Here is a 10810-nt window from a genome sequence, read left to right as displayed (position 1 = left end):
GAGCGCGCGCTTCCCCGCTCACCTGCTCCCCGCCGCTTCCTGCTCCAGGCTAGCGCAATGCATCGCCGATGTCGCCGCGCAGGCCTGAATAGCAGATGCCGGAGCGAGCGATGGCCCGCGGCGCCGCGGCTCTGCCGAGCACGGCGGCGCAGCAAAACGGCGGGCAAGGCAAGCTCTCCCTGTAGCCGTGCCGCCGTCTCTGAAGCCAGAGGCTCTTAAAAGCAAGGGGCGAAAAACGCTTGGGATAGTTATAAGGAAACGAGAAACAAGTCTCCCACTCCTCAAAGATGAACCGGTTTTCGAGGCTCCACAGGAGACTGCGCCTGGCTCGCCTAAGATAATTAGGACATTTGACCGTCCTTGTTTAAGCAAAAAAATAAATTTGCAAATACTGAAATACTCCTGCATTGAGAAAATCCTTTTGTTTACCTGAGTAACCATAGGCTTAAAAGCTTTTGTGTCTTCCCTGCTTCACACTAGTGATTTTTGGAGTCACCCACCGGCTGTGGGAAAAGCAGCCGCACTTCCTGTGAAGTGAGTCTGAGATACGCTCGCAACACACTGACTGCACAGCAGCAAAGAAATCCCGTTAAAAACAGAAAAAAGAAAGCTGTTGGTATACATATCTTAAGGAGTCAGCAAATAATTACAGCATCAATATTTCCTAACAGAGTTTTTAAGGGAAGTACAACCCTTTCATTTCTGACCAAGTAAAAAAAGCTGAAGGAAGGTGTCTTTACATCACCTTAAAAGTTTACAGAACATTTGCACGATGTACGTAAAACAAGAAAAACTACTCAAAGTCAGTATTAAAGTAGAAACACTTTAATATATACAAGATACAGCATATATAAAAAGATAAATTACAATTTAAGCTTATGAACAGAGATCTCATGCTGCTTCTTCTGTTTCTTCTTTAATTTGTTTGCATCTTTGATTTGCATTTTTACTTGATCTTGTAGTTGAGAAAAGAAGGCCTGGGATGATTTCAAGACCTTGTCTTTACCTTCATCCTGTCAACAGACAAAGCATTTGTTATAACAGAGCAATACACAAATAGTAGCATTAGACTACTTATTAGTTACCTACATATGACTTTTTTTAAAATCTGATAATCAATTTGCAAATGGTAATTTCTTTTCATTGCACTTTTGTGCCATTCCTGCTCTCCAAAGAAATAAAGAGTATGTTCCCTTTTTATTTATCATTTGTCATGGTACGTAAGCACAGGCATTAAGAATAGATTCTTGTATATCATTATGTACAACTACAGATCTATATTTTGTGTTCTTTTCTGCTTTCACAAAGTAAACACACAAATGTTTTAGAAATAATCAAAAAAGTTATTTTTCCTGTTAGTTTCTAATACCTTAAAATTTCAGAGATTTTTTAAATTTAATTGTAAGGCGTCTTAGGTGGTACACAAATTTACTATTTTACAGCATGCAAAACACAAGATCAATTTACTGAGATTATAGAGATGACACCATAATAAGAATTAAATGAAAAAACAAACAGGAGGTGTTCTATTTTAAAATATCTTAAGTTACTCAAAACTTATAAAGAACTATATAGAAACCTCATCCTCAATTATGCATGCAAACAGTCCCATTTATTCAAGTGAATCAGTTCAAATGCAGGAAATAGAGCATAGGTTCTAGTATTTGCAGGAACACCACCTTGTGAACTTTGAAATTAAAGAAAAAGTACATAATATATAAACAATCATCTCATTTCTGGTTTGGGAATACACTTTAATACAAAGTAATTGTATCATATAGTTTATAGTTTTCCATATGCAAAGATCAAGTTGCTTGCACTTCCAAAAATCATTCTTCTTTAATATATTTCACACTGTGTCTTAGAAAGTTTCTAAGGGTTCCAACAATCATTTAGGCATTATTTGTTTGTAATTCAAGTGGTAACATCTACATAAATATGCAATACAAACAAGGGGTTCACTGCAAAGTGCAATCAGAGTTAAACTTTGTCAGGCCTCTCTATCCTGACATAATGCTATCAGGATGATCACAAAAATTAGGACTAAAAAGGTCTTCAATGCTACTTTGCACTGAGACAGTTCTGAACATGGATTAGAACGGTCCTTCCAAAACCACAGTTCAAAAGAATACAAAAAGATACCAGGGGGCGGGTGCAGTGGGGGTGTATGTACCTGGCCTTTCCATGTCTTCTCCCTACCTCTTCCTCTCCCAATCCTAAAGTTCACTTCTTTCTGACAGCTATGTTTACATATTATATTTGCTCAAACATAAGTAAGGTAACAAGGGTTGGGTGGCAAGCAGATATACTAGTTGGGTACAAGAATTTTTGAGAAGATAGAGGAAGGTTAGGAGACATAGTTATGCCAAGAGGAATGGGCAGAAAACAAATCCAAAACTTTATAACCTTTTTGATATGGTTCCCTTTCCTCTCTCTAAATAAACATTATTTATCCTTGCAATTTTAGAGGTTCTCATGAAGTTACCCAGGACTACGTAAGAGAGCCTTACCTTGAGCAGAGATGCTTTGCCTTCTTTAGTAAGCTGCTTTAGTTTTGCTGCAGCAGCTTTTTTGCTGAGTTTTGTGCCTTGCTCTGGCTTCATCTTTTCCAGCAGCTTTTGACGCCTCTCTTTTTCTCTTAGCTTCATGCGTTTACGAAGCTTTTTCTTTCTTCGCTCTCGTTTTTTGTCTGTGGGAGTCTTTTCTGCATCTGCTTTTACATCACCAGCTTTGTTCTTTTCCTAAAGAAACAAAAATTGTTTTGCTCTAGATCCATAAGGATACAAAAAGAAAAGGCTCACTTCACAGGATCCAAATTGGTCTTAGTCTTTCCATCAATTTCAGCTGTTTACCCAGCTCAATGTGATGCCGCATTAAGGTAGAGCCCAAAACTGGCCAAAGTTGGAAAGTGAGACAGTGTATAATTGATAGAAGGCATGCTAATTACTCTTCCATATCCTCGTTTAGCTTTCCCCCTCCAAATACCCAAACACATGTTGAGAAAATAATTAGCATTGCATAAAAGTCAAGAACAAGAAATAATTGTTTAGTATTAAGAGCTGGTATGGCCGGGTAAAATTAACTCCTTCCAATGATCTGAAGTAACTAAAATGCTGGGTAAGAAGGTCCATGAAGTGAGGAACCCATGTGGTGGGGAGAAATTCTCCCACTGCTCTGGCAGTCAGTACACATTCCTATCCATAGTACAGATCCCCTCTGGACCCTTACATGTTTGGTTTCTTGTTTGTTAATTTGTTTGTTTGTTTACCTTGATCTCCTCTGGTGCTAGGAGAGCTGCATCACTAACAGCAACAGGTGCTACTTCCTCCATACTTACAGCTGGAAGGTTCGAGACTATTTTAACTTCTGGCACAGGCTAGAAATAAGGAAACATATTCAGGGCTACATATACCATCTCACAGCAACTTACAGTTAACTGAAAAAACTAAATACTTGGTTTAGAGGCAATTATAGTACATTTCTTATGAAGTAAAACCAAGCTCAATTACACTCCATAGTATTTGCTATACTTTCCACTTCCCAAATGTATTTTAAAGCATCCAGTTTCAAAGAGAAAAATCTATGAAACTTATGTACTCACTGGTTTGGGTGTGAAGTGGAAATTACAAAGAGCATCCAGTTTCAAGAACAGTGAATCCATCATTTCCTGAATTTCTTTATGTTCAGGATTTTCTTCTTCTTCAGTCTTTTGCTGTATTAACAACATAATGTTACTACAATACCATTTGCAAGGCAATTTTAATGTAAAAATACTACTTTAGCAAGACTAATAACCGTGCAATATGCAATTCATAGCCATCTCACAGATGAACACTCAGAGAAAGGTTAAAGTATTGCCATAAGGCTAACAACAGAGTTAGCAGTGTTCAGATAAAGGCATTGTTTATATGCCCATTACTATGTTACCTGGTGAAGCTTCAAGTATTCTTGCTCATAGATCTCAGCGAGACTCAGTTTACTCTTTTCATGATCCAAGGTGATACGTTTCTTGTATTCAAAGGCCTCCTCTTTTGGCTTTTCTTTTGGTACTACATCATCCCATGCCTGAAAAAGTCATAAACTAATGACCAGATGCAACTACAGAGAAATACATATCAGCTGCTACAGTTTATCCAAAATTCATTTTTCATATTATGTATCTGACACATTAACTAGTTCATGCATGTGGCTCCCCAGGATCTCATTAGGTTTCACACTTTCATCTAAAAAAAGTAATAGAAGATTTATGCCTCAAGCTTGTGTGCTTATTTTCAGCAGGATCAGGGCAAAAAAGGCAGAACAAGTAACAAAGGAGTAATTTTTTCAGCAATTTTCTTAAGAACTTTCCCCATACACAGAGACATATTTTGTTTCTACTAACAATAAACCTCAACAACCCGTGGGATCTAATTTTTTGATTTTTTAAGAAAATTAAATAAACAATTTAGTTTTGGTTATTATTCAGAATGGTCAATATCAAAGAGCTACACAATCATGGTCATGGACAAATTTTACAGACTGGCAATATATTCCAAGTAAGCTTTTTACAGTTGAATCTGTAAAAATTCTCTTCTCAGAAGAAAAATCTAGCACAACAGACATGCAAAACAGAGCAGATTAAGATTCTAAAGACACATTAGTCAAAGCAAGAGGAAAAAAAAACAAAAACAAACAGTTCCAGAAATAAATCAAGACAACTCTATACCTAACACTTCAAGAGCTTCAAATTCAGCCTTGGAATGTGCCTTTTTATCGAGTCTATGAATAAAATACAGAGGAATAAATAAGACAATATTAACCTGATCCAATATTCGCTGTTTAATGATATCTTCAAGCTGCAGGGTAGTTTCTTCTGTGATCACAGGAGCTAAGAGCAGAGAGAGAGGAATTTTAAGCAAGATTAATGTTTCTCCAGTAAGAAAGTTCAAGCAATACTTTTGCACTATCAGGAATAAAAACAGAAAAATGAAAACAAAGCCTTCATAAAAACATAGCAAATAAAAAATTTTGTTAAACCAGAGGTAGGTAAGGTAAGGAAGTGATATTTTTCCCACTTTCATCTCTCTGCAAGGTGGAGAAGAAGATAATCATATTATGTAAGGCGTTTAAATGACAAAATTGCCCAGTGAATTGATGAACTTTCAGATAAGCTAAAAATAAACCAAAAGGATATACAATATCATTTCCTATAATTTCCACAAGGAAAATGCACAGTCTCAAAAATGCACTGAGAAGCTTAAGTAGTGTTTATATTACCCTGCTCTATTTAACAAGCTCAGAAGGAAGAAAACCCAAAATAGCATGCAACACACTTCCCGAAAACCACTGTCAATACTTACCCATTCGGACTGCATGGTCAAAGAGTAACGTCTCCTCCAAAAGGCTGTTTTCAGGTCTTTTTTGTCCAGTCACTTCTCCTTTAAGCTGCCAAGGTTTCTCCTCTAACAACTCCTCTTCTAAACTTCTTATTTTTGCATTCATCTGAAAAACACAATTTCCTAAAAAGCTTAGATATGTAGAGTTCACAAGTAAACTCCATGCAAGAAATTAATAGTTACTTTGGGTACTTCTAGTTCTAAGAAGACCAAACTACTTCTTATACAAGCCACTTTCTTCCTCTTAAACTGCAAATAGCTTCTTTATATCTGCGAGAGTCAGAACAAATTACACAGTCATTTTAAAAAAATACTGGCCACTGCTTCAAAGTAACAGCAAAGTAATAAAACAATTACCTTTTCCTGTCTCTTCTCAAAAGATGACTTTATTTCAATAGGATCGATGCTCTTTTCTGATTGCATATCAATACTATCTTCTATTTCGCTGTCATCCGGCAAACTAAAAGTTACTTTTTTGAAGGCTTCTTTACTTCTCATATTCTTTGTCATTATCTCATTAATTTTCTCAGCCCTATTAACATTAAAATAAGATAAAGGTTAAAAAGCCACCACCATTTCTGCATGATATTTCAGCTATTAGGTGTTTATCTGTTATAACTAAATAACCCACGGTTTCAAAGACTTTAAGAAATACAATACACTTTCATTGGAACTTAAAGGCAGGGTGCTAGGGAAACTTCTATATATTAACAGCAATTTTCAGTAACTGAAGCGATAGCTGTTAAGTTAAATTCAGTTATTCAAATAAATCCCAAGAGATGATACCCAGAAGATAAATAAACAAACTACTTTTTGATTAAGAAGACAGCATAATCCATGAACACTTGAGAGATAACAGAAAATGGCAAAAACAATTATTTTAAACAAGATTTAAAACGTATTCCTCCTACAATGCTACAGCATTACCACTACCAAAAGTAAACCTAGAATTCTCATTTTATTTTCCCATTTATTTTCAAGACAGTGCCACACTTCAGTTTAAAATTACAAGGATATTTTGACTGCAGAGAATGCATACACTTACTCGGACATGCTTTCTTCATTCTCCTCTTCAGTAACACTGTCTGTTTCCTCTTCCTGACCATCTTCAACAGGGTTAGCTACTAAGTCGTCATTATCATCAACAGGATCAAAGAAATCTTTGTATGTCAAGTCTCTAGAACTTTTAATTGGCTAAGAAAGTGAGAGGGAAAAACACTTTCAGGCTGAGAGAAGGTACCCTGTCTTTTAAAGTCTTTAACACCCAGAGAATAGTGTTACTTGTGTAATAGTAATTACTGAAGAATTAATCTATGGTAGGGAGTAAAACTAATCTTTTTACAAGATATTCTACCACTTAAATTCATTTCTAACTTCAACAAATACAGAAGTGGAAGAGCAGTAGATTTTACTGATTACTTGCTAGATGTACATATGTACGCATGTAGACAGATTTGATAGGTGTACATATTCCCCAATACTCTGGGCACAGTTCTCACTTGTTCAGGTTTGAAGATTCAACTTCCAGAAATATCTCGTTTTTCTCATTTTATTCTTTCAATACCTTGTTAATCTCAGGCAACATTAACTAAAAAAAAGATTTACTTTTAAAGCAAGTACCCAACAACATAAGTTAAATCAGTGTTACAAAGCCATGTTCCTGAAAAAAGTCATCAAAACCTTTTTGCTCTGCATCAGTCACCTTAGTGACCTCTAATGACCAGATGTCAACCCTTAGTGACACATCTTTTCCTTTTGCTACCTATTCTGCAAGATCACCTATTTCTACCACACGGCCACCTATCTGGACTCCTTTATTCATGCAGAAACCCAAGATCCATGCAAAGAGAGACTGGAATAGCAGGAGAGTATGCTCTTCTATAGTAGAACATTTTGTTAGAAGATATTCATGTCATCAAATTTAACTTAGTAGTTTCTCCTTTGACTCCAACAATTTATAGCCATACTACAGGATATCAGATCTTGATTTAAACAAACAGCGAATTCAGAGAATTATACTCCTAACTCTTCAAGCAATACAATTTACTGATATTCTTACTTTGACTTTGGCATCTTCTGATTCTTCTTCCTCATCATCTGAGAGAATGTCTTCAAAATAATTAATATCTTCCTCCTCCTCCTCCCCCCTATCTTCCTTCTCTACATCTTCCAAAAAAGCTTCCATCTCAGCTAGCTTGAAAAACTTGTCATCCACTATAGATCTTTTCTGTAATTTTTTCAACGTGGTTTTCTTGGCTATCTTAGTTTGTTGCTCTAGTTCTTCAATATCAAAGTCAACATCAGAATCCTCATCACTATATTCCTGCATTTTGCTTTCTCTGTTTTTACTTTGCATTTCTTTAGCCTTAGTTTTATCTTTTGTATAAACATTCTTCTGCTCAGTTTCTACTTCCATAATGTCTTCTTCCAGTTCCTTATCACTGCCAGCCTCTGCATTGGAGCTGTCCTCCTCCTGGTCTGAGAGAAGGCAAAGATCTTCATCATTGGCATCCCTTGCAATAGATTTCTTGAAGAAATCGAGAACTGCATTATTTTGGAGCTCTAGTTGTTGCCAAATCTGTTCTTCATCAAAATTTTCTATCACCAGTTCTTTCAAAGGACTCCCACGAACTACATTACTTCCCAGAGCTTTACTCAAATCATAGAGGGTCTTTGTTAATGCTCTGAAGTCAGTAGCCAGTCCATCTTGCACACTGATGGTAGAAGAAAATCAAAAGCTTTAGAAAACACACAGCAGTTAGTTTGAAATTTTTATTTTTGATTTTGCAGCATTTAATACTTTTCAATCATTTCACAACTTTCCCTAAGTTAACCACACGGTCGTGTTGTAGTTCTCTTCCTATCTGCTTAGGTCTTTTGATGCTACAGCACCGCTCAAAAATTTTTGCTTTTATTTAACTCATTACATACCTTTTAGAATACCGTTATTAAACATTCCTAGAAATAAAGATGCTGCAATTACGAAGTTTTTTAAGCTAATTACATTTTTTGTATAAAATGACAGCTTAGTACAATATTCCATCGTTCTATATTTGCATGCGATTATCTCTTGATCATATTTAAACACTCCAAAGGTTTCAGGGAACTAAATAGTATACCACTAAACACCTCAAAGGTCCAAGATGCAGATCCTCAGTCTTAAAAAGGTAGTTATAAGATCCCTAGCTTTTACATTTGGGTAGCCTCTTCCAGCTCTCCCCTACAGCCACCCATGCAAGAATGTAACCGGCAGAAACGCGAACCTGCGTCTCCCGATGTCTAAAACGTGGAACTAGACAGTGCAGGAGCCACGGCAGGGTCCCGACGCCGCTAACACCCGCTCGAGGGCCGCGCTCCGCGGCGCCGGGCAGCTCCCCCCGCCCACTCGCGCACCGGGAGCAGGCCGCTGCAGGAGCGGCAGAGACCCGCCCCCAGCGCGCACGCGCACACACAGGCCCCCTCCCCCCGCGCGGGACCCCGCGGTACCTGAGGAAGCGCTCGGGGCGCGCCGCGGCGGCGCCCCGCAGCCCCTTACCCGCAGCGCCGCCAGGTCGATGCCGTCCAGGCTCCGCGCCGCGCAGTCCCGGGCCATGGCCGGCGCTCCGCAGCGGCGCGCGGAAGCGGCGCGGAGCCGAGGCCGCCGCCGCCGCCGCCGCCGCCGCCAGGGTCTGGGCGAGGAGCGGGCAGACGCGCGGGATTTCTGCGGGATTCGTCTCGCCTCCCCGTCGCGTCCCTTCGCCCCCATCCACCCCCGAGTGCCGCCGCCTCCCGTGCCGCCAGGCGCGCTCCCCGCTCTACGTGCCGCCGCGATGTTCAGTGCTCTCCTCTCCCCGGAGACTCAAATCCTTTATCTTTACCCTGATGTTTTTTACGACTTTCCCAGCTACTTTTCATCACACTCTCCAGCTTGCTGCTCGTTCCTCTCCTCACATTCGAGCTCGTGTGCCCCAGTTCCCCATCTTCCCTTTACACCGCCATTTCACACCCGGCCTGTTCACCGTTTCCCTCCTCTCAAACCAGAAGTATTTCTACCTCTAAGCCCATGCTTCTTTAACAGTCTCTTCATTTATTCATGCAACCCACACCTTTGTCCTCCTGCTCTCCCTGTTACATGCGCTTTGCTCCCAGCTTATGAAGAAAGTCTCCAACTGCCTTCATGCAAACAAATCTAACAGGACCTGCTATGCAGAAATAGTTGCCAGACAGAGGGTTTTAAGAGTACATCTTTGGAAGACATGATAGTATGTCTTCCAAAGACATGTTCTTTATCTCACCCCTAATGTAAATAATCCTTATTCATTTCAGTGGGACCGTTCAAGTCTGCATTGAACACAGGGCGGCTGTGTATTGCATAATAATCTGTTGATTGTTGTTTTCTCTCTCAAAAAAAACCCAGAGAGTTTGTTATTTCTCTAGATGTGGATGTTCATCAGCACCGAAAACCCATTCTAAATATAGGAAAGCTGCAGACATCTTACCATGCACTTTTGTCTCCCTGACCCGGATTCCAGGGTTATTTTGGAACCAAACATTTTCAGCAGATTCTGTGAACAGAACGCCTGGTGTTACCTTGCACTGCCGCGCTCACAGTTAGAGCAGGCCCGCATTTGCAGACCTGCCTGCTTGGTTAGCACTGCCCAACTTAGTGTTTTCCTGTCAGTTTTACAATTTTGTTACTTTGCATCACGTTCACTGTTTCCTTAAGGGTTATTGTGAAAAGCCAGGTGACGCAGCACACGCGAGCAGGTCGCTGCAGTGAAGGAGCCACCGCAGCACGTGCGGGACGCGACCCGCTTCTCCTCTGAGCTGCAGAAGTGACTGGCAGCAGCTACGCGCCAGGCTGTGGTTGCCGTGCGCAGTGTGGCTCCGGCCATCCGCGGCAGCAGCTCCCGCGGTCCTCACCCCTCTTCTAACCTTCCTCTTGCTCAGCTACTCCTGAGCTGTCTTCAAGCTCCCTTCCTACCAAAAAAAAGCCTTTTCAGTGCACAGAAGATGCTATGCAACGCCTCTGTGTTTTTCCAGTGGCACGCTGAACCTCGAACCCCTCGCGCATGGGGCTGGCGCTGGCTGACACGGGCCCGCACCTGACTGCAGGCCGTGCCTGCGCTCCGTGGGGTATCGAATATGCATCTGACGCTCCTCAGGCCTCGGCCGGAGGCAGAGTGGGTCTGACACGGGGACTCCCAAATGCCCGTTTTGAGCACTCGTTTTGATCCAGGCTATTGAGGTAGCACCGACTGATCAGCTAAGAGGCAGACAACGGCACGGGTGTTGTACATATACAGGATGCAACGTGCCCAACCCGACAGGGCAGGAGCGGCGCCCCGCAGCCGGCCTGCTCGCCGCCCCGCGTCCCCTTTGCAGCCGCGGGCAGGCGGCGGCCGCGTTGCTGCTCCCGCCCCGGTGCGGGCAGGGCAGGGCAGGGCAGGGCACGC

At 40.9% G+C, this 10810-nt stretch overlaps 3 protein-coding genes across 3 annotated transcripts in view; 1 reads left to right on the top strand and 2 right to left on the bottom strand.

The window, feature by feature from the left end:
- Positions 1 to 59, bottom strand: part of FAN1 (FANCD2 and FANCI associated nuclease 1) — a 24965-nt gene extending 24906 nt beyond the window's left edge. The window contains exon 1 of the mRNA XM_026059373.1: positions 23 to 59. The gene's annotated coding sequence lies outside the window, so the exon portion shown is untranslated. The remainder of the gene's footprint in view (positions 1 to 22) is intronic.
- A 744-nt stretch (positions 60 to 803) lies between these two features.
- MPHOSPH10 (M-phase phosphoprotein 10) lies at positions 804 to 8900 on the bottom strand. Its single transcript, XM_026059347.1, has 11 exons — positions 8862 to 8900; positions 7435 to 8089; positions 6421 to 6569; positions 5733 to 5907; positions 5340 to 5481; positions 4800 to 4867; positions 3928 to 4065; positions 3602 to 3712; positions 3269 to 3376; positions 2511 to 2741; positions 804 to 1013 (listed from the first exon to the last, which is right to left on the bottom strand). The coding sequence occupies exons 2-11, from the start codon at positions 7789 to 7791 to the stop codon at positions 864 to 866; spliced, it is 1629 nt and encodes a 542-aa protein (XP_025915132.1). The 5' UTR covers positions 7792 to 8089; positions 8862 to 8900; the 3' UTR covers positions 804 to 863.
- A 1526-nt stretch (positions 8901 to 10426) lies between these two features.
- The window catches only part of MCEE (methylmalonyl-CoA epimerase), a 9858-nt gene continuing 9474 nt past the window's right edge, over positions 10427 to 10810 (top strand). Inside the window, exon 1 of the mRNA XM_026059357.1 lies at positions 10427 to 10490. Within this exon, the coding sequence (XP_025915142.1) occupies positions 10427 to 10490 (64 nt within the window). The remainder of the gene's footprint in view (positions 10491 to 10810) is intronic.

The sequence above is a fragment of the Apteryx rowi genome, unplaced genomic scaffold (assembly GCF_003343035.1).
Source record: "Apteryx rowi isolate R43461 unplaced genomic scaffold, aptRow1 scaffold_156, whole genome shotgun sequence".
NCBI lineage: Eukaryota > Metazoa > Chordata > Aves > Apterygiformes > Apterygidae > Apteryx > Apteryx rowi.
Note: the sequence above shows the minus strand (reverse complement) of the source record. Positions and strands in the feature narration are given on the sequence as shown.

What these genes read in the sequence shown, in the direction of transcription:
- MPHOSPH10 (XM_026059347.1), bottom strand. Translation starts at nt 7,791, where the DNA reads ATGGAAGTAGAAACTGAGCAGAAGAATGTTTATACAAAAGATAAAACT. An exon ending in TGACCATGCAGTCCGAATGG is followed by an intron (nt 4,868 to 5,339) that starts GTAAGTATTGAC and finishes CTCTGCTCTTAG; the next exon opens with CTCCTGTGATCACAGAAGAA. An exon ending in TCCACTTCACACCCAAACCA is followed by an intron (nt 3,377 to 3,601) that starts GTGAGTACATAA and finishes CCTTATTTCTAG; the next exon opens with CCTGTGCCAGAAGTTAAAAT.